Raw genomic sequence first — 25,885 nt, 5'->3', positions numbered from 1 at the left:
CGGGAACCGCCGCTCCCGGCGGGCGGGGGCGGCCTGGGGGGCCGTAGGCGCGGCAGGGTCGGGCCCTGCGGCGGGCCGGGTGGTCTCGGCCGGCCGCGTCCCCTCGGGGCTGCGGGAGGAGCGCGGCCCGCGGGAGGAGCGCGGCCCGCGGGCGGTTTGGCCGGCCCTTCCCTGGAAGCTGGGCGGAGGGAGGGCGAGCCCAGGTGGCGGGTTCCTGAGGGGCAGTTGGGAAGGGGAGGGGGCAGGCAGGCTCGGCGTGCCCGTGGCCGCTGGCAGCTCAGGCCTGGGTCCAGGCCGCTCACCGGTGAGGCTGGAGGCGCTGGGGCCGGCTCCCGGCGATCAGGTGCCCGTGTAGGGATGGCTGCGGCCTTGCCCCAGGGTAGCTCAGTCGCTGCCGGGCTGCACCTCGGCACCACGGTGCGTGGGCCTGGCGCTCAGGCTGGCCGGGAAAACTGCCCAAAACTCTCCTCGAGTAGCAGAACTGTTTGGTGAAGGCTGAGGAGTAGTAACAGGGAGTCTATGTGGAGAGAGACTGAGCTCTTGCAAAACTCTGAATGAGAAATAAGAGCCATTATTTATTAGTAGGCAGGAACACGGGGTACTTGCTATCTTTCTCACTTGCACATTTTGTCAGACACACAGTTTTTGTCGCAGGCCTTTTTATTAATACCATGCTTTCAAGCAGATGGTGCATCTTTGGAGATTTGAATACACTGGTAACAAACAAGAAACGACAGCCAAATCCATCTGAACCTTGATGATTCCTGTGTCCTAAATCTACTTCTGAAGAATCTGGCTGTGCGATAGATACGTTTGTATTCATGAGAGGCTGGAATACAGGTGGTGGAAATGAAGTCAGAAGGATTACACATTTTTCCTCTCTTGCAACCCAGTATAGGCGTGCTAAGAACATGTAGAGAGACATAATCACCCATTTAAAAAATGTGCCCTGATAATAATTACATTGAAATGACTTAAGTTCTTTACCTTCAAAATCAGCTCATCATAGTGGATCACATAATTTCTCTGGCAAATACCCTCACCTCAGCTCCACCATGAAGGAAGGGTTGTAAGGTCTTTCAGTAGGGGACACCATCTGAGCAATTTAGGTTCAGGCTCTGCCTTGGCTTCAGCAGAGCCTTCATTCTCCATTTCAGCTATCTGCCTCTCTTGCAGGCCTGCCACTATCACAGCTGCCTACTTCAGCACTTCAGTCCATGCAGATACGCATATGACTTTTAATACCATCACTGACTGAACAAAAAATAAGTGAGAAGTGTTCTAGAAAGTGCTTCACAGCGGTTTTACATGATTGGAATTGGGTTCAATAGGTGGGCTTACATGACATGTATGTGAAAATGTTGCTAGAAGACTGCAACTACTCTGGCTGCAGTTTTCCTGCTACAGACTTATTTTATGATATGCATAAACCCGCATCTTAAATTACATCTTTCATTTACAGTGTAATATTTAAAGTTCTTGGCTGGTGGTCTGCCACCAATCTTCCACTCTGTTTATGCATTCTTGCCTTTGGGATCTGGAAGATAAACTGGAAGATGGAGGGTTTTTTCTGTCCTAGTATATGTTAACATGGACTTTTACTGTATTACCTCCACTCTGTTTCTGTTCTTGAACCCACCAAAGATTAAGCCATAGCCTGAAGCGGTGATTTGGCTCCAGAATTACCTGGTGATTATGTACCAGAAGAACTGGGTCTCAGCTTGCAAAGAATTGAAGCATGGGAAACTGCTGCAGAGTACCAAATGCCACAAAAAGTTCTGTCTCTTCTCCTTTTAATGGGGTTAAAAAATAACAGTAAAAAGTGCAAATTCAAAAGAAGCTTCCTTTATGCAGATTTAGCTGCAGACAGAAATACCTCTGTTTTCTAATTCTTCTGTACATCTCTTGTATAAGAAAACCTGAGGAGACCAGAAGTTCAAGATCTCTTCTTAATATGACAACAGTTCTAACAGGTTTTCCCATGCATGGTTTCCAGTGAATGTACCTTGTTACACGTGGTTGCATGATAGATATAACTGACATCAGAGGATGTGCATGGGTTGGGGGAGGACTGGGTTAAACCTTATCACCAGCATATCTGGAGGCTGTGAATGAACCACAGGGCACAGCCTCAAGCTGTGGCTCACAGGGGGGAGTATCACAGCATCACTGAGGCTGGAGGGGACCCCTGGAGGGCCATAGTTCAATTTCTAAATCAAAGCAGGGTCAAAGCTGAATTCAGGCCAGCTCACTCAGGGCTTTGCCCTGTGGGGTCACTGAAGCCTCCGAGGACAGAGATTTCACAGCCTCCCCAAGCAGCTGGGCTCAGTGCTTGCCTGTCCAGCTTCAGCCTGATTCTTTTGTGTCACAGTAATGGGCAAAGTTAGTACATAAACACTGAGTAGGTAGCTTAGTGGTAATTGTGGATTAGCATGTTTTTCTACTGTAGTCTTTGTTGTTGCTTCAACACATTGAGAGCCTTAATAATACATTAATCTGTTTTGTTGCTTTTAGTATCATTTCTAATCTAATGCTTTTATTTCATGCAGACTGATGTAATTTTTTTATATTAAACAACACCTGTGCTGTTGATCAGCAATATCTGGCAACATTCTCCAGCATCTGATTCATTTCGGTTTAATACCTTGTAGCACAGTTCAGGAATGAAATCTTGGATCTGTTGCAGTCGATAGAACTCCTATCAGATTTCGGTGAGATCGTGTCGTCATTTCAGAAACTGTCTTCATAGGTCTATATTCATCATTGCTTGCAAAAGGATAACATTTGCTTAATCTGAGGTCAACTTTTGTCCTGTGTGTTTGTAGATCTTCATGTTTTTCACACTGTGAATTCAGTATCGTTGTTATAATATCTCAGTTTGGAGACAGTTTGACTGTTGTCAAAACTGTTCGCTATAAAATAATAAATAAGCTCTCCTTATACCTGAGAAGTGGCAGAGTAGATTCAGTTTTATAATAGTGTTTTCACTCTTTATTATGCAGATAGTTTATTCAGTCCCACCCATTATGAATTTAAAAATGTCTTGCAATAAAACAGTATCATGACCTTCTTTGCAGTTTCTTGGTGTTACTAAGACTGTCAGAAAAAGCAACCGAGTGCCGCATTCCTTGTCGTGTTAATGGGAAAATTCTAGATCTCACTCAGCGAAGTATCTCATGCATCCTGCACTGCTAAGTTAGCGAATACTGAAAAATGCAAAAGTATAAAGGTAAGAGTATGTTTTAATTTCTCTTTAGGAAAATTCTCAGCCTTTTGGTGCTGATGTTTATCTTCTGAAATACAAAACTGATCATACAGCAGGCTCTAGTCATCATTTACTTGCTACTAATGAATTCCATATATAAATTTAGGCCAAATTGTTGTATTGTAAATCAGAGGCAAGATTGCAGTCCACACTATTATTGAAGATTTATGCCATTATTCAAATGTTGCCACAGTTTGGAGAAGTAGATCTTAGTTGAATATTTTCAAGTTTGCTCGACTACAGTGTATTTCTTTACCTAATGACATTATTATAAAAACACCAATGTGTGTTGAATATTCAAGCAGGGAGAAGCCAATAACACGTAATGGCATAGTCATAAATAGCTATAACATAAAATTTGATGTACTTTTCATATTTTGGACCCAATTCTGTTCTGCTGAACACAAAAAGGCCCTAGAGTATTAACTTATATAGGAACAAGACAAAAATAGTATCTTGTCTTTGTGGTTTAAAGCAGCATTTAAAGAACTGAATGATTCCTGATCCAATTTCAAATGTGCTGAAAGCCATTAGTCCTTTGATAAAGGACAAAGTTAAGGAGATAGATTTTTGAATCTATTCTGTTTTCAAGAATCAGTTTGTACAGTTCACATAGATTGACAAGGGATGTAATGAGAAAATTCAATATACAAAATATGGAATGTATATGTGTTGGTTGGTGTTTGCTGGTGCTACATTTCTAAAAATGCACAATAACTTTCCTAAAAAGTAGCCAAAAATCAAATATGCATAGTTAAGTATGCAAATCTAAGTACATAGTTGAAATTCACCTCCAGAAGAGAAAAACGGTCTTAAGTAACAGTCTTAACCTGAGAAGTAATCCTGCAGAAACAGCATGCTGGTGGCCTGTGGTCACTGCATCTCTCTTCCAATCTGATATTCTTGGAAAAAAACATCATGGTCTTTCTCAGTCTCAGTTTGGAGAACTTACCTGGCAACTGGAATTCAGCTTTCCCCTTTCATTTGCCCTGTTAATACACATAGCAGCTCTGCAATGCTAATTCTGCCCTGAGCAGCTCCTAAGTGGTTCCAGGAAGCCCTCAAATCATATTGTCAGATTATGCCTAGGTTCAGTTCTAATGGGTCACAAAGTAAATAGGAGCAAATAATGTCATATCAATGTGTGAAAGACAAGCATTGTGCTGAGACTGCGCATGACACGTGAAGAGGTTTCCCTCTACTAAGACCTTCACTGAAGTGCTGTGTACATTTTTGGGCTCTGTCCTTCAGGAAAGGTGTGGGATAATTGAAAGGAGTCCAGAAGAGAGGACTTGTAATGACGAAGATCCAGAAAACAAGATAGACAGAAACATGAGAACAGCTTTAAATAGCAAGTTTGTTTCCCCTAAAGAAGACACAATTGACTGACGTGTTCGGTAATAGTCTTCAAGTACATTAAAAGCTATTTCGAAGAGAAAGAAAATAGTCTGTTCTCATTTACTTTGAATACAACAGGAAGTAATGGGTGTAGATTGGAGGAAGAACTGATTTAGAGGGGATACGAAGAACTTTTTAAGAGTAAGGTTAATTAATGAAAAAGATTGCCTGGAAACGCAATAGATGGAGTCCCAGTCACTGACCTTTAAGAACAGGTTAGACATCTGTTGGGAGATATAAATTTAGCTGATCCTGTCTTGAGATGTGACCTCTGAAGCCTTTTCCAGTCCTATGAGTCTATGACTGTGTAACTTCCAGCAATGCTCAAAGTTTAAACTGATCATCCACAGTGGAAATGTCCATTCCCCAAGGTCTGAGCTAAAGTCCATTAAAATCAGGGGGAATTTTTCCAGTGACTTTAATAAGCATTGGATCAGGCCCTAATTGAGTGTGTAATTTGGAGCTGCACATGGAATTTGATCCACAATTCTGTTAATGGTATTTGCAAACGAGAAGAATCCAGCTCCTTTTCCCAGGGTACGTTAGTTTGCAATGGTTACAAGAGAAAGTAAACACACACTGAAGAAGCAGCGCTAGATTTTTCTCACAAAATTGAGTAGATTTGACTGAAGACAGACACAAGGAGATCTCTGGGGAAAAATTAGCAACTTTTCTCAAGGTTGAACATTTTAGGCAGCTATTTATTACATCAATTAAGCAGAGTCAGACAGAAAGAGACAGCAAAAACTATGTTAACAACACTTTAAAATAAATAGGTATCACGAACATGAGAATGAAATGTTTGTCTCTGCTGAAAAATCAGATTGGCTGAGAGCCTGAAAATGGGCAGAGCAAAAGAAGGGGAGACATGGAGAAATTCAAATTGTCAGTGGATTCAATCAGTTGCATAGTGACTCATGAGGAAATATCCATTCCCCCATAGTCTGTACCAAATAATGTAAAGATTTTCCTCCACTCTGAATGATCAATTAAACTACAAGCACTTACGCCAGCTAAAGATCTGCCTCTGCAGTGGCACATATTTATGCAATCCAGAGGAATACTAATATGCATGAAGTTAAGAGTCTGCAGATTTGCAAAATCACAGCTCCTGTGGACATCCACAGCTGCTCTGCTTTCATGGGTTGTGTGCATCTCCTGGAAATTTTTTCTCTCTTGCCCTTGTCTTGTGGCAGGAAACGGGGAAATGCTCAAAATGCTCCTCTAACAGATGCAGGAACCTAAGGTTACTAATATGGGGCTAATACACACATGAAAGATCTTTGCTCTTGATTAATTCATTATCTCTAGGAGTAAAGGTAAAATCATCTCCCCACTGTTTGTTGCAGACATGTTCCGTGCCTGCACACAAGCTTGAACGCTACCTGAGAGATCATTTATGAAATACTTACTTTGCATTCAGGGAAGAAAAAAAGAAAAAAAGTCTGCATAATATTATTGATGGACTCTTTGGCTGCCAAATACTGAATTATTTATACATTAACTGTACAAATGATACCCATGAGGGCCTGTTAGATTGCAATATGCAATTGATACACTCTGCAAAAACAGGGAGGTGTCTTTCAGACTTTGTTCCGGTTCTTTGCAGAGTCACGTTAAAACAGGTACGAACACTTTGCAGAGGCAAAGCTGGAATACCCAATTCATTTTTGAAGTTGCAGGGGGTAAAAAGGCCTGCAGAAAGCCCCATGTAGGAAAAGATGATCTGATCTGGGTTACCCTGTGTGGGACCTTTCCACTGCCAACCCATGTGTGCCCATCAGCCAGATATCTTACCATCCTGTGCATGATTCTCTGCTGCTCCCCCTCCCTGTGCACAACCCAGCCCCTTCTGCCCTTCAGCATGTCCTACCTAGGCCATGGGCACTGCAACTCTGTGCACAGCTTTCTGCCTGCAACCACGAATATTCACCATTTTCCTCCCCCCCGACACCCAGCACTAACAGGGAGGGTTAGGAAAGGTGTACCCACTCACCTGTGACTTTGGTCATATGCCAACATACTGTTGCAGATAAAAACCATAAATAGATGTTTCAATGTTAAATTCATAATGTTAAATGCTTGTAAATACTTTGTTAGCATGCCTTTCAATACAGACTTTAACTGCACAATCACTATTTTAATTCCCCGTGTTTCCTGGCTTCTATTCTGCTTTTCAGAGGGAAACACACTACAATCTATTGAGACTCCTCTGCTCCCACTCTATCACCCCAAAGCTACTTCTGTCCTGTTTTGCTAGGGGCTTTTTCCCTTCCCTCTCCACATTGTTCATGCCATTCTCTCCCTGCTGGCTATCAGACAGAGAGGCCAGAAACTTCCCCTCCTTTTACTTTCAAATTAGGCAGGTGTTTTTTCTCCTCCTTTGTCCCTAGTATGAGAAAAAGCAATTTAATAGAAATTAATACCAATTTAATAGAAAACCACAGTCAGCCACTGCAGACCTGGAATGTGATTTTTTTTCCTGTGCCTGGCCATTCTTTGCATTTTTTTTCTTCCCCAAGCAAGGCAAATAATAGAAATTAGGAAAATGGGAATCTGTAGTGGATCAGAGAGTAGTTTCTATTCATTCACCACCCTCCCTCTCTGGGCCAGCACCAGAGGCTTCAGAGAGTCCCACCATAGACAGACAGCAGATAGTATCACTTCCACAGTAAGACTCATCCTATTCTTAAATACTGACTTAAGGCTTAAGGTCTGAAGCACCACCTTAGATACCCTTATGTCATTTTGTTCTCTTTGTTCTTTCCTTTCCAGTGATTCTAGTGTCATTTGCAAAGTTATCAGCAAAGGGTTTATGTTTTCTTCCAGATCACTGATAAAGACATTGAGCTGTGTTAGCCTCTTTGAAGCCATTAAATAACCCATTAGAAGAGAGCAGAAACATGCTGATGTAACTGCTAATTGATTCACAGAGCATTTGATACAGGTAAATTGATTTTGTATAGTACCGGTGGTTTTTTACCAGATTGTCATGCATGGTTATATCAAATGACTTAAAGAAATCCACGTATATTGTCAATACATCTACCTTAAGGAACTGCATTTTAGTCTCATCTTGTTGCTTGAATGCACCTATTTTTCATAAAAAATATATTGATTAACATTACATAGTTACTACCTATGAATTAATTTCTATTCGTTTCCTGTATCTGTCTTTTTTAGCATTTTGCCCAGGGTCTGTGTAGTGCTTTTAATTAGCTGAACCCATCATACTTATTCTTTACAAAGTACCATGTTCACTGTTTACCAGCCCTGAAATTTCCCCCATGCACTAATATTTGTTCAGAATGAATATGCATGGCTCCAAGAGTATCCCCACCAATTTTTGTCATACTCCTGGGACCATTCAACCCTGAAGATATAAATGTGTTTTGCTTTCGCTAATGAATATTCTCTCACACATACAGTGAAAGAGAATTTCATATCACTTCATTATTATAATAGAAAAAATCCAGCTTTTCAAAGTAGCTTCATAAAAACTGTGATTTCTTATCTGGAAAGTAGTACCCAGATGAATTCAGTTTCATTCACATTAAAGGCAAACAACAAATCATTACATTTTGCTTTTGTTAACTATTTAGAAACAATATAATTGTGACAAACAGCTGAGCTGGATTTTAGCTTATGCATCAACAATAACCAAGTTAAAATATTGGATGTTCAATCTCAGAGATAACTAAGCCAAAAAGGTCACCCTTTAGGCAATTTTCACATTGTAAATTGAGTTTCCAAGTCTGGCATGTAATCTTCAGCAAATCTTAGGAGGCTTGATCTGGATAGCTTTGATGGGCAGCAAAGCAAGAAACTGCATCATTATGTTTTTAGTAAGTCACATTTTAAATCTGAGAATTAGGCTCTTCCTTAAAAACTGTCATGCATTTGGGAAAGCTTGTGTATTGCAGTGACATCATGCATGATATTTCTTCACAATTTTTTTCCTTTATATTTACTGAAAAGTGAAATGAGGTTTTAAGTCTTCTGTTTGTCTCTTAGAGAGTGAACTGAATAGAGGTTTCTGAATGACTCATTTGGACCACTGACTCAATTGTAACAATTTCAGTTACAATTCATTATAAAAGGCTGGACAGGATGGGAGGGCTTCTGGCAATGTTACGACTGGCCCAACATCTGATGGTTTCAGCCTGGATAACATAAACTGATTCATTCTTAAATGCATGCAGAAGTAACTCACTGGATGGGATGATCATAGCCACATCTATCAATTATCTGATTTTATTTTTTTATATTCTTTTCTAGAAACTATAACAGCAGAGTTTGCCCAAGATGAGCCTAAACAGACTTTTGTGCATTACTGTCCTTGTTGCCTTTGTGTAACCTGCGTAGCTAATAAAATGAAACTCTCCCTCATTGTGTCATCAGCAGATACCAGATGACATCATAAGAAAATTAAATACTTGCAGTTGCCTCACAGGAAAACTTAGAAATGCACAAACCCACTCATGAAGCCTACTCTTGTATGAGGCAATACAGAGGCCAGTTCTGATGGAAGTGATAGAATTGCCATGGAGACCTGACAGCGTGGTAATTCAACAGACACTAAGACAACCCCAGCCCTCAAGGTCTCAAAGGCCTGACTTTGAGGCCAGAAAGGACGGATACATACATCGGAGGCATCTACCCTGGTGGGAAAAGGGTAACAATCTGTCATAATCTGTCCAAATGTCACTTTCCGTAGGCCAAGTTCCAAGTATGAAAGAGGTAGGTAAATGACAACTGTGACATTATAGTAATGGTTCTGTTTAAAATTCTGGATGACTGCAAAATTTGATAGAGAATTTTTCCATCACCTCATCACATACTTTTTATGACATGGTTGTATATAAAATCAGATAAGCTACCTAGCCTGAAACACAGCTTGCTTACATTTCCAGAATGACCTGAAGATACCGTAAGAAAACTACAGGTTCCTGAACTCCTAATTTCCTGCCTGTGGCTGCCTGGCTTAAAGTATACATTGGAATTAGCTAACATCCAGGATTTTGTTAGGGCTTGGAGCGTCCAAGGAAGGAAAATTTCTGATGCTGGTTAAAAATGGCAGGGATCATGTCTTTTCTCAAATGTCTCTGGGAACAGGGATCTCTCATAGAAGTTCTGGCATCATTTCACCAAAAAAAGCTAGCTTTATTCAAAAGCAGACCTGTCAGAAGGCAGTCTTAATAACTTCAGTCTCTTCTGCACTACCCAGAGACATGGGCTGAGTAATCTCACCAAATAGCTTAGTAACTACTTTCTTAGAGCTTTGAAACCCATAGCTCCCAGACATCCTCACCTTGCTGTCACTGATGTGATGCGAAACAGGCTTCTCAGATGGAGGGAACTTCAGAAGGAGGCTCTCCTTCTAATCTGGTAGTTGCTTCAGGCCCTGTAATTTTTTAAACTGTGTCTATCGCACAAAGAAGGATGCAATTTTCTGCCGTGGTATGCATCTTTCACTGGTGTGTGATTCACAGTGAGATGAGGTGAAGTGTCTGAAAGACATGCCCGCTGACAGTGATGACTTGATGACTCAAATCTTGTGGATTTTCTAAAGCATCAGTTTCCTCCTGGGAAAAATAAAATAAAAATCCCTCCATTTTATCTTGCAGTGATGGATGTTGTGTTATTGTAAAGCCTTTATACTCTCAGCAGCAAGTACTTAAGTACATACTACATGCTGTGGTTAAATCAGTCAATGTGAATCTACTTGGATACATTTATCACCACCTCATCATTTCTTCCTTTTTCTTCTCTGGAACAATTTGCCCTTTTCATGCAAAATTACCCGTCATTCCAAGACATCATTCAGCCAGAATCAAGCTTCATGAAAAGCTAAACAATGCTGGCAGGGTGGCTGCGTAAGTACATTGGAATGTATTCGCCAAAGCCCTTTGTCCAGGGCTCCAACTCAGTAACGTGTCATGGACTACACGAATGAGTATCCTCTTTTATTCAGTGGACTTTGCACTATGTAAATTCAGGCATACCCACACGTAAAGATACGGTATCATTTTTTACAGGTGGAGTCTAGGCACCTGATAGGCTCTTAATCTTGTATTTGTTTATGCTTATTTATTAGCCAGGGTTCTCAAGTAACAATGTTGGTAACGTGGCTGTGCCATGAAATGCATGTAATGCACTCTGACCATTTATAACGTGACATCCTGTTTACCCCAAGTCTTCCATTTCAGACATCACTTTTGTTCCTTCTCTCATCACCTTGATGGGATTGTGACCCACCATGGAGAGTATCTTCCAGGTTAGGATATCATTATGTTGTTTGTCCCTGATTTTCAATCCTAAACATTATTTTCCCTCTTCAGAATTTTGTGATCAATGTCATATTCTGGCTTTGTTCTCGTTTCAAGAAACCTATTTCCCCTCCAGAAATTACACCTCCTAAAAACGTTAAAAAAAGACTGTGGTGAAAACACTTATTAAAAAAAGACATTTCCTTTTCTGGTTTCTCTGTCATGAGGAAACAAGTTTATCTGTTGAGAGCCCTTTCATAGATCATTATGAGTTCATATTTCCAGCACATCTCAGAAGCCTCCTTTGTATTCCAAACTGCCAAGAAACTGAGTCACCTCTATTAGAAATGTCAGCTGCTAGTAAGGCTTCTGCTCCTCCTTACTGAGACTATGGGCAGAACCATTGTGGTGTCGAAGGCTATGCCATGGGGGAAGAGCTGGTTAGATGCCAGGAGGTGGTTCAGATTGCCACCTTGAAAGCAAATTTTCCCCAAGAACCAGGAATGACCTACAGAGTGTGGTAAAACTCAGAGGACAAATGGTATCTCTAAAGGGAATGGTGCCAGGAAAGCTATTTTGTTCCAATTTGGGTTTCTGACTGTCTCAAGAAATAGCACAGAAAATTTAAGTCTTTATTTTTAATGTCCTTTCTGAGGGCTCTTACTAGATTCCTGCTACATGTTTTATGTTTTTTTAGTCAGTATCTGCAGTGCAAAATTGTCCCACATGATGAGTGATGAACACAGGAACTTGGATATTTGATAGTCATTCTAGGTTTGCTAATGACTTGATTTTTTGCAGAGCTAGAATATTGGAAAAGGATTTTGAAATGCACTGTCGTCCAGGTTGCATCCATTGCTCTTCCTTGCTAAACCTCTGTGAAAACTCCCAACATATTTGTCAGCAAAGCAGCCAGCTTCTTTGAAGATGACAAGAAGCAGGGATTTCTTTTATAAGGTGCTTAACCCACATTTCAACCCTATTAAACAAGTGAAGAGAAACTGTTACTATCCTCTTATTTTTAAGTCAGTAACAGCAATGCTATTGCTTGCCCCCCAAGACATGTTATATTGACAAAGAGGAAGGAACGTGTTGTTCATTTTCCTCAAGGGCATCTCAGACATGTAAGCCAACTTCCTTATTGATTGGTACTTGTCAATATGTAATCAGAAGCATAAGGATTGTATGTCTTTTAGTCCGTAACAGATCATTTCCCCAGAATACTCTACTTGCTGTAGGGGAACAGGGATGTAGTTGTTAGGTATTTATCTTCTTATTTAAACATGTATTTTACTGTCATGGAGGGCACAGGCATGGCCCTGACTCGGTAAAATTAATGTGAATTAAATGGACTTCAGGGGAAATGCATTTTTGTTTTCTAAAATTCCCATAGTGTGGCAATCAGAACAGTTGAGTGTTTAATCATAAATAAGGTGTGTCTCAAAGAACTTTTGACAGATGATGGGGAAGATAAAGCTTGGATTCTCAGGGAGGTTTTGAGAAAACAAGGTCAGTACTTTTCAAAGAAAGCTTTTTCTTTTTTTTTAATACTTCAGGGAGTCTCAGGGATAAAAATGATTTCTGGCTGGAGTAATTTAACAGCCAGAACAAAGAAATCCTTCCCAAGCTGATAAACATTTAATACCTAACCAGAAGCCTCAAAATTCTCCTCCACACTAGTGCTAGAGTTTTCTGCACTGAATAATGACATCTTATTAAAATCTTGTTAATTGGTGTGGCACTAAATGCAAGTTAGTACAGGTCTCCTACACTTCAGGTTCTGCCAGTGTACTATCTTCAGGTTTTCACAACTGTGTTGCAAAATAATTTCAGTAATGCTTCTACACCATATCTATTGAAAACACAGTGATTATGAATGCTAATATTATGAGCCTGTCTTCATATTTCTACAAAATACACGACAGTGGTAGGTGATAATTCAAACTAATGTGCATCAAGACCCACTTGGTAGTATCAGAAATACATAAATTTTGCAATAAGGACTCTTAATTGAAAGAGAAGAAACCCATCTGACAGATTTTTCAGACACAAAAAAGGCTGCGTTTTGCTACGTTATGCTATTACTTATTCCTGCTCATCCTAACCTGCTAAATGTGATCAACCATTGATTTTACAGTTTCTAGTAAAGATTCTTACTTTTTACAGTGAGAGAGCATTTATATCAAGCAATTAATTTACCCCTGGTCCAGCTGTTGAAAAATAGATTTAATCAAAAGCAGGTATTATTAATGGTCAAGAACCCCATTACACATGAATGCATCCTATCGGTGATGCTGAGTCCTTAGGGAGTAACCTGCACCAAATTAACGGAGGCATTTGCACAAATGCTTTCAGCCAGTCATTCCTCCCATGAGTGTTTTAATACTTTTAAGAAAACTACTTTGTAGCCTCGTGTAAAACAACATTGAAGGGGAAAAAAATACCCCATCCTGACCTCACTGTTTTCCTTTCAGGGAAAGGAGGCATTTCACAAACGTGGTAGTAGTCTAAACACTTTTGCAGATTTGGTGAGGGGGTGGAGGTATGAAGTAGTTACATGGACTATTTCATCAGCCTTGCTGTCCTGATGACAGGGGATCACACCAGGGTGTCCTGCGATGCATTTTGCAGAAAGACTGAAGCCACAGTCGTGAAGATTTTGAAGGCCAAAATGTCAAATACTTTTCCTTAAGTACCCCAAGACACAACCTTCAGTCTTCAAAAGGAAAGCAGATTTATTTTCCAGCAGAGATGTATTTCCAGCTCCTCTCATTGCTAAACTCAACTCTAAACTAAGCTAAAGCACTACAAGAACATGCTTCCGAGCCACGTAAAACATCCCATTGACAATGCAGTGACTGATCCATTGAGGGGCACAACTCTCTTTCCACACTAAAAGGAAAAACGGTGTTTGCTTCTGACTTCCCAACACACTGATAATAGTTAGGAGAGGCTTACTTAGGCTTTCCTTGAAGTAAGTACATCACCTCTTACAGTTTATGGTTATGTACCTGGGTTCATTTTTATTTATGCATAGCTAGAGATAAGACACATAGTTTTTTCAATACAATTAGAAATGCTTTAAAGCAGGGAACAGATCCTGCCAGGTAACTCCAAGCAGTAACTAAACTCACAACCCTTTGTAATCCCTGTCTAATCTCCCTTGAAATACTGGTTTCTCCTTACAAAGAGAAATGGCGTCTGTGGTATTATTTGAATTACAGTGCTTCTTGTGTACTGTTGTGCACTGAAGTTATCATAGTAATTAGAAAAGCCTTACTCAAAAGCCTGTTTTTCCTTAAAAAAACTCCAACCCTTTATTCCTCACAGTTGTGGTAACAACTTTGAAAATATGACCTAGACAGTGCAAAAAACTTCTGGTGAATTTAAAGACATCTTGAAACAATAGCACTAAGAGGTATGAAATACTGCATACTTCTTAAAGGAGTGTTAATTCTCAACTCCTGAAGACAAGTTTGAGGGATATAAAGTAAGGGGGGAAAAATTAAAAATAAAAACATACAAAAGAGAAAGTGTCTTATGAGCCATACTAGGTATGATTGCTATTCAGAGCAAGTGGTAACTGTAAGCTCACTTTCTACTGATAGCTACACTTCTAAATTTCCAAGCTGATACCGGCTCACTCGGGTACTTCTCTTGTAATGGATAAATCAAATAACTTAACAAAGGGATTTTCAGATAATCTTTTTCTGTTTTTTCAAAGTTCACCTGCACTGCAGGATCCTCTAGGAATACATCCAGTTTCTGCTAAAAAGCCAGCCACACACATTTCAAGCAGGATTTAAATCCCAGGTAAGCAATCCAGACTGCAGACAGCCCTTTTTCAAGAGAAGATGATGTGAAAAATAGGACCTATTTTGTTCTGCTTTATTGAGACCAGAGACATCCCCAAATCAGAGGTATTTAAAACATTTATTAGCGTTAATCATTGTAGGTTAAATAAAACACAAAAACTACATTTTAGGGCAAAAAATATTACTAGGTATGATACAATTAATGTGTAAAACAGAAGGTAAAGTATTAACAGATTGCAGCATCCCATACGTGAAGCGAGTGGGTCCAGCCCAGTCAAAGCCCTTATATAAAAAAACCAGAGGAAAAGTACTTAACAGGTGATTTTAAACTGACAATGTATCACTTTGGTTTAAATAATTAAGGGTAGGATAGTAAAATATATCATCATTGTACTAAAAAAGTCTGATTATAGTCAGAGTGCTCACATGTATAATCTAATCACGCTTATTACCACATGCCATGAAGGGTTAGTGAAGACAAGGGACGACAGGTAACTTTTCTAGGTAACCACACAGACCCATGTTCCATTGTAGCACTGTAGATAGACCTGCTGTACCATGAACAAAAATAATACTTCTTTCTTCTTTTCTTTTTTCTTTTTTTTCAGCATCACTTTATTACTTGCGTCTCAATTCTTGGATAACAATGGTCTTTTTTAGATTTCTCAGTCTGCAAGGTGAACTTTTTCTAGAATATGCCATTTTCACGCATAAGAATGGCAAGTCAACAATTGTACCTACATGTATCTCCGTCTTCTTGCTACCTTTGATCCGTAACTATAAGTTCATAAAGGTGAAATGAACATTAACAAAAAATGTACTTACAGAATACAATGTGCAGTATATGAGAACCAGACATAGTGAAAAAACACTACGTGTCAGCATAACAATATAAAACTGTACTTATATACACACACATATGCCGAGCATATATGAAAACCAGTTCCTTCATAATCTTATTTTTAAACTAGTTCATGACAAGCCAGAAAAGCAAGTCACCCACAACTGGACAGTCACAGTCTTGAGTCACGGTGCAAACAAGCTCCACCAAATATCCTTGGCACTGCAGCCTATGCCTCGGTCCTGCTGCCAGCTCTCTTGAGAAAACCAATTATGGACAAATCCAGCACCAGCTGGCCAACCTAGAACTGCAGCGTTATTGTTATTATTATTGGTTTATTATTATTATTATAACAGATCAGCTACAGAGTCAGATGCTCCTGTACAGTAATCCAGCTTTTCACCAGCCATTAACTATTAAGGGGAATTCTGGTTGTTGCTGCTGAAGCATTTGACTCAGAGTTTGGGGTTTTTTTGTATGTAGTTTTTCTGGCTGTTTACGAAGGGTGGTGGCACTATCCAAGCAACACAGGCAACAAAATGAAAAAGAAATTATGAATTTTGCATTTGAAAATAAAAAGTGTAAAAAAAAATAATTGTAAAACCAAACCATTTCCCCATTTGAAGAGGCATGGTAAAGCTGCACTTCAGCTTTGATGAACAGCGGAGAGACAACGTCATGGTCAAAGGCGAGCCCTGTCTTCAAACAAAACGCGAGCAGCTCTACACAGCATAGCGGCCTGTTATTTTTTCTACCTGTGACTTCAGAGTTCCCTACTAACTCTCCATAAGCTCCCCATAACCCAAATCTCAAGAACGTGTATGATCAGAATCCTTATTAATTTAAATATTTTTCTTGACTAAAAGCAGAAAAAGGTGATTTAGATTTGGTCCACCAAATGCAAAAATACCTTTGAGCCTACTTAGCCAGCATTTGAATTTTAAAATCTGCCATAGATCCATTGTAACAACTTCCAATTTTAAACTACTTTAGCATATAACTCATAAACCTGTTCTGATTCACAAACAGCTCAACAGCAGCTGAGAGAGCTGGTTTTTCAGAACAACATCCCATACAGATCAGCATCAATTGCCATGCAATTCTAGCACAAATTAAGAGTATACAAGGTACTTGCAGAATTGTCTTACAAAGCCTTCAGACATCTCAAGTAGGGTTTAACGAGGTTTGAGATGTCACATTAGGAAAAAAAAAAAAAAAAAAGAAATACGCCAAAAGATTTATGACAGCTTAAAAATCAGTTATGGATGACTAACTAGACATTGAACTAAAATTTATGGCACCTTTAGAAACATGGGTTCAATCTCAACCTTATTTTCTTGGTAACACATCTACTTTTACTGGGTTTTATTTAGGAAGAACCAGATCTCTTGCAGCATTGGGTCATAGATCCCATAAATTATATGAATCTGTGATGTTGGTAAGTTTGATATTTCTTCAGTGCTGCAGGCTGGGTTAACCTCTCCCTCCACAGCCAGGTAAAGGAGCCAGGCACCCCTGGCAGACTTGCTTGTACTAGGACGGGATGAAATGTTACCTGAAAGAGCCTGTCTCCCTCCTCACCTATCAACAATGATGACTGCTGAATTTTCACTTAACGCTGGACTACCTGTAAGATTGTTGCTGCAATGAAGCAGCGATGAAGATCTCATACCAGCACAGGTGACAAGAAAGTTGACCTGCAATACCCTTTCTCATAGTTGCTGTCTGAATCTGTGTATTATCTGAGGGCGTATTTTCAAGCATGAGTGCTTTCAAAGGAGTCTAAAATATGGGGAAAATGGATTATATGTGAAAAAACAATGCAGTTTAAGACTCTTAGATGAAGCCCAGTAGAATGTTTCTCACCCGTAACTACTTCAAGCTCTCTGAAGATAAAGAAACCTTCCCATTGATTTAATCTGGCTCTGTTTCAAGCCCTGATAATTACTGCCATTTTATCAAAGCAATCTCACAACCAAGCAATGAAGTCAGGGGGAGGTTTTGTATAAACACAGAAACCCAGCTCTAGCCTGCCTGTTCATAACTTATTGTGGAAAGTTGTTTTTCCCTTTCGTTTGCTCTTCCTAAGTCCCCCAATAAATGTGCAGCGAGGTTAATTTTCCTCAGAAGAGAACAAATTAATATTGGGAAATGCAGGCTAGATTTTGGTTTTGAAGCCTGCGTTTCTCACCCTAGTTCCCATTTCCAAAGAAACTGATGAAATGATAAATTTTTATTTTATCATCTCAGTCACACACATTTGTAAAAAAATGGAAGTGGAGAATGCATACAGTTTTACATTATTTCTAGTTCATAACCACCTATTGGATTTTTTTTCTACACTGTGTTTTCAAGTGCCTCAGGCTTCAAAGGTATCACGTAGTGGCTCCTCCCTACTGCATCCCCACACAAGTGAGGAGACCACTCCACAAATTCACAGAATTGCATTTGTGAAGCAACGTTCTGGTTTCTTTTATTAGATTCCAGCCTTTAACCCCAAATTATATTGTGCTCTTTAAAGCTGTTTTTGTACAGAAATATCATCCTTCCAACTTGAAGACTTCTCTGTGTGCAACAGTGAGACCATGAGGAGTGCAGCACTGGCCCCCTCTTCTACAAATCAAGGAAGCGGCACCTTCGAGCAGAGACAACATTGGACAGGGGCACAGATTTGGAGGAAATCTGGTAAGTAGTTGAGATTAAGCTGGCGTTTGCGTTCTTTTTACAATTTCAGTAATTAACGAAGCTTACAACCTGGAAAAGGAATCAATTCAGGCAAAGCACAGTTGGCTGCATCTTCACTTCTTTCCAGAGCAGACTGGAACTACACGGGTCCAGCAGTCTCCTTCATGACAACTCCTTCTTTCACATACACAGCACCTCCTGACACAGATTTTGATTTCTAGCCTGTAAAAATTGCAACCGCTCATCCTTTGGATCAATTTTTTTTCTAGTTAGCAAATTCAGTACATTTCTTGCTGATTTTTACTGAAAGTACGAGATGAAGCTACAGATTTAGAAAAATACTAAAGCAAAGTCCAGCCAGAAAGATGGCAGAAAACCTGTAAGCCCAATTTCAGGTTTTAAAGGGTTTTTTCCACTCTATTATTACAGAGAAAACTCTGAAAACATGCCAAGTCCACTTTGCAATGTAAGAAAAGAAGTTTTTGTAGTAAATCTAAATTTTATATATAAAAGGATCTTTTTATGAAAAAAAAAGAACAATCATTGGTTTAAACAAAGAATTGGAGCACTTTGAAATTGTAATTTTGACAGGGTATTTGAGAGGATTTTCCAACTAGGATTTGCAAATTCCCTTTGAAGTAAAGCTTTCTGCTTTTGGTCCTTGCATTATTGCTCTTGGGAAGTACTGAAACTACCGCTTTCAAGATAAGGAGCCACTTCACTGGGATCAGGAAGTCCATTCTCGGTGAAAAAAGCAAATGGTGCTGTTTTTCAAGTAAATCTAAAAACGTCAAGCTGGGTCAGCAGCACCGCCTACCCGTCTGTGAAGTCTGCTTTCCAAGTTTGATTGCTCCATTGTTACTGTTTTCATGAGGATCTAAGGGTGGAATTTGTCGGCCTGAAACACACAAGGAGACACTGAATTACATTTTCCTGTAGTAACAAAACATGCAGATAACAGAATGATTTAGCTTCTGTAAGAATTAGATCTGTGAAACTTCACCAGAAAACAACTGCCCCCTGTGTACCTTGAATCCATCCCCTTTCATCCTGCTTATGAAAGAAGATTCTCACATTTAAAAAAATGCATGAAATACAACTATCGAGCATGCATGCAGTACACTGAAATTATGTTATCCATGTATTTTTTAAAAAATAGTTATCTTATTGAGCACCTTACAAGTAAGAATGAGAAAATTCTTGGCTTTCTCCTAATTCCTCTTAAATGTAATGGTGCTAGTTTAATGAGATCTTGGCTGTCCTAAATCTGCACAGCGTTTAGTCCTTGTACACTTGAGTTTTACAAAGCACTGTAACTAAATACATGCTGCCTATACTTGAAAAACAAATCTGTTCTTTTCATTTAATCCCCGCCTCCTTTGAGGGGGTACCATGTCTTTGCAGTTGACAGCTTTCATTACTTAACACAACCCCCCAACCCTCCTGACTTTTTAATCATCTTATGAGGTGATTATTTTAAGTGTTTGAGAGAATTTCAGCCATTACAGGAGAGCCCGAGATTTTTCCCAGGGGCAGAAGGCACTGCTCCAACTGTGTGTCCTTTTAGTACTCCTGCATCTTTTGTCTAACTGGCTTCCTACTCATGCACAACACAGTACGTGCTTAATAAAAAGAATTATAAATGGAAAACCAAGATCCTCCCAGGTTCAATCTGTCCTCTGTCTCTGGTGTGGGTCTGGCTTTTCCATTAAACACATTGTGTGATCTCTCCATCAGTATCTTGGAGAGCTTACAGTCACGGTAACGTACTTTCTCATTACCTTGTGGATCTCCTGGAATTTTTTTCTCAAGTTGAGTCTACTTTCTATGAATTACTCCTGGGTTTACTTACTATTACTCATGTTAAATAACAAGAGTAAAATATTTAACATTTGTTTGTTATATGCCACTTTCAGAAAGCATAAAGTTCCTGTGAACAGCTCATCATAATCCAGGTGGATTTCACAGTTCAGATTTCCCCATTTAGTCAGAGCTCTCTCTTGCCAAATGTTCTATGAATTATGTACCTGTGTTGAAGCCTGAGTCCTACAAATTACTTGGGAGAGTGGTTATGGGAGGGTGAGGTAAAACGCATTCCAATGAAATCACACAGCAGAATTTGTCCCTAAAATACCTTTGCTTGAGACTATCAAAATCTCACCTTATTCAGGCAGTTCTGAACAGGTATCTTATACAACAAAAGTGTGACTTTTGAAGCAGATAATGTTGTGTGTTTGTACAACTGAATGAGAGGGGGGAAAATTCCTCACATTACTAAGCTAAGGATACTGGGTTTGGTCCAACAGGGTGAGAAACAGTTATCTTGAGGGCTGAAGCACATATAAGCACTGACATTACAATACTACACAATATTCAGGTCATTAAAATATCAGCTTCACACCCTGCTTACAATCTGTTTGGGCTTCATGTTTGTAAGTGCCCTTCCAAACTAAAAATAAAAAGCAGACTGGATGGTTATAGACACAGATGTTAGATGCATTACTTCTGCTGGCTTTATTTGGAAACAAAGAGAATCCACTAGTTCTTAAAACCCTATGAAGAATATGAAGAACACAGTTATCTATGAGAGGCTTTCCAAGAAGGTAACACTGTCATGCAATTGTTGTAACAGTTGTTTCCCCCTGTTTTTCATTCAGTGTTTCATATTCCTTATGTGTTTCAAGTCTTTTCTGCAGTCCTCTTGATGTATATGTGAAGAAACAGGCAAATTTGTCTTTGGAGCAAAAAACATGGCAGGCTTCAAGGTCAGTGAGCACCCTGTCCAGTTCAGACCAGGACACAATACACATTGTTAAGAATCACCTTGATTTTTTTCATTTCTCAAAATGATAAAAACCACATAGATAACAACTACAAATAACAAAGAGGGAAAAATCTCTAGACCTAATATTTGCCAATTAGTTATTCTGGCCTTTGATCTTAAGTACTGTTTGTCATTAACTAGCCATGTTTTCCGCTGTTTGGATACCACTCCCACTCTGAATTCAATACAAGAAAATAAACCTTTAAATGGTCTAAACTTTTTTCAGATTTGAGAAATATTTTTTTAGTGAGTCTTCTCTCACTTATGGCTCTTATGACCAGATTTATTAAACCATCAAGTTAAATCATTCTAGTTTTAGTAACAAGACTTATCCCAGCCCAAGCAGCTTTTATTATCTGATGCACAGTTGACAGGATTAACTCTCTTGGAGCACAAGACTCAGTCTAACACTTGACAACCTGCTCCACAGCAAATGATAGAGTGATTTTTCACCAAGGTTCAGGGAAGTGAATAAAAATAACCAATCAAAAATCAGTTTGACTGATTGTCTCTCCCTGGGCCTCCTTGACAGCTAGTCTCGCAGCAGATGCTGTAACAGAAAAAAGGTTTAAGCAACAGCAGAACATTAAGGATGCACAGTGAAATGCTGAGCCTGCATCTACACTCCCTGCTTCTAAACCAGCTCAATCACTATTGCTACCTAAAAGCACTGCGATCATCTCATCTTGTCATTCAGCTCTTGATAAATACAGCTTCAATATTGCTGACACAAACACAAATATAGCTGGCACCGAGTCAGCATCAACAGAGGTCATAAAGTGAATTCATTTTTGAAAGTATATACTCATTTAAAACATATATCTCACTGGCATACATAGTCTCTGTTCCAGAGCAATAAAAAATACCTCTGTAATAGATAGCCTATAACATTGTTAATTTATGCTATTTCTTTCATCCAGTCCACATCAGAAAGGAATAGTAGTGCTTTGACATCCAGCCCTGCAATTCTCCTGCTGAAGAAATAAAAAGATTAAGACAATTCCTCTTCAAACCAAAGACTACTCTGTTAAGGCAGAATCAGCTCAAAAGGTCCATGAGAGACTGAACTCATCTGTTGCTTAACTTAAAGATGACAAACTAGACAACATATAGTCTTCTACCAACAGCACATCTTAGGATTACAGATAAAACGGTCAATCACATAGAGAAAAGCAGATGTGTGTATATTTATCTAAACTCTGCAGATGAACTAGTAAAATGAGGAGTTTAGGGATACACTATTACTGTGACAGTATGAAAGATTCATATAGTTCCCATTACTGATATTACTATGGAGTGAGATGCTCGGACTGCAATTTAAAAATTAGATTTTGCACTTGCATTAATTAAATATCTGATTATATACTTCAGTTTCATTTCATTAATGTTCACACCATGTTTCACAGATTTTGTGCAACAAAACTGTCTGTAACCTCTGCACATTCATGCTGATGTCTTGGGGTCCTCCATGATCTCATCTCAGTAAACACACCAGGATGTGTAAAATAGTGTCACAAGATACTGCTCAAATGTGGGGGTTACAGAAATTGTCACAGTTCTGAACCACCCAGGTTGACAGGTGAGAAGCACTACATCAATTGCATCTCCTTTCTGGCACGTTTGAGTTGGGCCAAGACAGTCCAGATGAAGGTCAGAGTCTTCTCCAATGCCTGGCAGAGTTCCAACTCCTGCTATTGAATCTGAGATTTGTTAAAGAGATTAATCAGCACTCTGGGAGTTGCTGTTCTGAGAGTGCCAGAGGCAAAGAGGTTGTGAAATGGGAGGGTGGGACAAGAGATAAACAAAATGGAAAGGGAGAAAAATGAAAACTGGAACAGGGAAGCAACAGAGACAGCAGGGACTGGGTGAAAACTCTGCAAGTAGAACTTGAAGAAAGGCAGATGGGCATTGCTCTGCTGCAGCTGGAAGCAGGATGTACCATCACAGCAAAAGAATCTGCCCTCCTCGCTCCTTTTTGAATGTGATGCTCCAGTTGCAAGCCGAGACATCCATTAGCTCAGAAAAATCAGGCTTGGAGTTGAGCTTTTTGGTTTGGTTTTTTTTTTTAACATGAAACTAGTTTCATCACTGACCTGTACGAGACTGCATGAACAGCTGGAAACAGCCTTAAAGCTGAGCATAAGGAAAAAAACCCACAAGTGGTTACCATGCTGACAAAGGGACAAACACAACAGTGCATTGAACAAATACTTGTCTACTGTGGAAACAGACGGTGATGTGATCAACCTGAGCTGGCATATCCACGTTAAGTCAAAAGTTCAAAAGAACCACACAGTCCTACCACCTAACACAACTACAACAATTCTGCTAAGGGCATAAAAAGCAAGACATCACAGTGCTGCACGGTGGCATTCTGCACATTTCTCCCATGTGTTCTCTTCCTGAAAATCAGGTACAACTTGATTTTTTTAGGAGGCTGGAGGAAGGGGATATTTTCATTAGTGCAGAATGTGAAATTCATTTCACACTGCCCCAGAGCAACAGACTAGCAGCTGCCACAGCTCTTATGGCTCACCTGAGCAAAGGCAGACAACAGCTATATAATGGCCAGAAACTCCTCCTAAAATTGCGAGCTGTGTCACAGCAAGGTAAACCCCTGCAAAGCATTGCTCTCTGTAGAACTCATTAATAAAGCACGGACATCTGTGAAGTTATGGCAGAACGAAGCAGCCACATCCCATCCAACAGTTTTGGCATTTGGGTACAAGACTTTGTGCACGTGTAGGGCTTAAGACAGGCACTCTTACCTCCCCAAATACTTTCATCCTTTGAAACTGGTTTCACTGGTATTCTACAAGTTCCCCACATCTCTCACATAGATTATAAAGCTTGGCCCACTGGTCAGTCTCTAGTTTCTTTTCCTCTCCCATACTTGCAGTGGGGCAGGATTTCCCCAATTTACAGATATGACTGCTGTTTACTTCATGTTGTAAGTTTACATGCAAGGTAATGCATATTTACAATAAAGGATATTGCATAACTAAACGTAGTTAACTTGCAATTCTGTTAATACTCCTAATAGCATACCTAACAGCATCTCCATGCAAGAAAATAAAGCCTTTTTTTTCTTAAGCAAAAGCACAGATTGCTGAAATTGAAGTTCTTGCTAGGAGCAGCAGAAATACAACTAGATTTTGCTCATTTAATTAAAATCTGCAGGAAAAAAATATGTAAATTTTACAGGCACCAAAGTAAACCACAGAATTCCTAGTAACTTTAATTACTAAGAGATCCAACCTTGATTTGAGGTCCTGCTGTAATTAACATTGGGCTGTTTCGGCTTATTTACTAGCTTATGTTGAAGAGCTCTCCCCTATGGTTGGAGAGAAATTCAGGACCTCATAAGTTTAACTTTAGGAGTAGTCCAAAGGCCAGTAACTTTTGCTTTATTCATTAAAATTTGAAAGCAAGAGAAGAACTAATACTAGAATACAGGGAGCATAAACTGTAAAGAATATAATGTCAAACATAAGTTAGGGCAATGTTTTTCCATCCTCTCACAGGGTGTCAATTATAAGTTAGGGCAATGTTTTTCCATCCTCTCACAGGGTGTCAATTATGAGCTTGGGCTCAACAACCCTACAAAATGTCAGTTATGAGCTTGGGCTGCCTTAAAAATGGTGTATGTGAACTGCTTCATAATATAAACATACTTGCTTCTCTTAAAACGTCTTTCATAGACCTCTTCAAAGTAGTTCACAGATATCCGCAGATCAGCAGATAAAGGATGAAAACTCATCACTCACAAAGCTTGAAAATTGCCCATCTGCAATTCCACCCATCCAAGTCTATCCGAGTCAGTGCAAACATTGAGCATTTGCTGGAAATGATCCCTCCCCATTCCACAGACAGACATGTCACACATTCCTCTCTAGTTTGCCCAGTATGCAACTGGTTAAACTATAAACTGTAGAGACTGGGTTTGTTTTTCTTTTTTCATTTTTGTTTTTTTTTTTTTTTTTTAATCTCCCAGTATTTCTAGGAAACAAGTATTTGGGTTACATTAAATATTCAATATATGACCTACCGGCAAGGCATCAGAAAATCAATAGCTTCATACATTTATAACTGAGCATTTACCATATGAAAGGTTGTATCCCGAGTCAGAAACTCTCTGCTCTTTTCAGGAAGCCTTGCCTAGCAAGAACATCCTTATCTGGATTTTTAAACATCAGCCTGTCTCTCCTCATAGAAACAGCATCAGTAAGACCTAGTGTGCTAACAGCTCTTTACACACTTTCTGTAGAGTGATTCTGATAATCTTACTTGCTTCCCTCTCACCATTGACGAAAGATGCTAAAATGCTTCAATCTTGTCCCCTTTGGTAGCACACTAACCTCCAACGCCCAGAGAAGCCGTGGATGCCCCATCCCCGGAAGTGTTCAAGGCCAGGCTGGATGGGGCTTTGAGCAAACTGGTCTAGTGGAAGGTGGAAGGTGCCCTTGCCCACTGCAGGGGGGTTGGAACTAGGTGATCTTTAAGGTCCCTTCCAACCTAAACCATTCTACGATTCTATGATTTGCCAGACTTAAAAAAAAAAAAAAAAAGTAATAATTGCGTGCCCATAGTTTATTTTTTTTGTTTAGGCACATGTTCGTTTCATATTTCACTTGGCTATGTATTCTTCAGCAGCTTACTTATCCTGCCACCTGTTTACCTTTGGACCTACTGATACAGACTAGTGTTAACCTGGGAGGTACAGTCTCAGCATGGCTTTTACGTAATCTTCTCTTTCCTGTCTGGGGCACCTTCATGCCCAGGGTAACA

General features: G+C 39.6%; 1 protein-coding gene and 1 long non-coding RNA gene across 6 annotated transcripts in view; one reads left to right on the top strand and one right to left on the bottom strand.

The window, feature by feature from the left end:
* Positions 1 to 130: 130 nt before the first annotated feature.
* Positions 131 to 12,808, top strand: LOC130145764 (uncharacterized). Of its 4 annotated transcripts, none has more exons than XR_008820677.1 (4): positions 131 to 3,229; positions 7,493 to 7,610; positions 9,065 to 10,940; positions 11,734 to 12,808. It is a non-coding gene; the product is annotated as an uncharacterized LOC130145764 (long non-coding RNA). The 4 variants fall into 4 exon arrangements; XR_008820675.1 differs by having other exon boundaries at positions 4,517 to 7,610; XR_008820676.1 differs by having other exon boundaries at positions 131 to 7,610; positions 9,065 to 9,403; positions 10,873 to 10,940.
* Positions 12,809 to 14,846: 2,038 nt separating this feature from the next.
* RAB31 (RAB31, member RAS oncogene family) overlaps positions 14,847 to 25,885 on the bottom strand; it is a 67,772-nt gene continuing 56,733 nt past the window's right edge. For both annotated transcript variants that reach the window (XM_056331741.1, XM_056331742.1), the window contains exon 7: positions 14,847 to 19,171. In XM_056331741.1, the coding sequence (XP_056187716.1) occupies positions 19,074 to 19,171 (98 nt within the window). In that variant the 3' untranslated portion in view covers positions 14,847 to 19,073. The remainder of the gene's footprint in view (positions 19,172 to 25,885) is intronic.

Source organism: Falco biarmicus, chromosome 3 (genome assembly GCF_023638135.1).
Source record: "Falco biarmicus isolate bFalBia1 chromosome 3, bFalBia1.pri, whole genome shotgun sequence".
Taxonomy (NCBI): Eukaryota; Metazoa; Chordata; class Aves; order Falconiformes; family Falconidae; genus Falco; species Falco biarmicus.
This window is presented reverse-complemented; position numbering and strand designations above follow the sequence as displayed.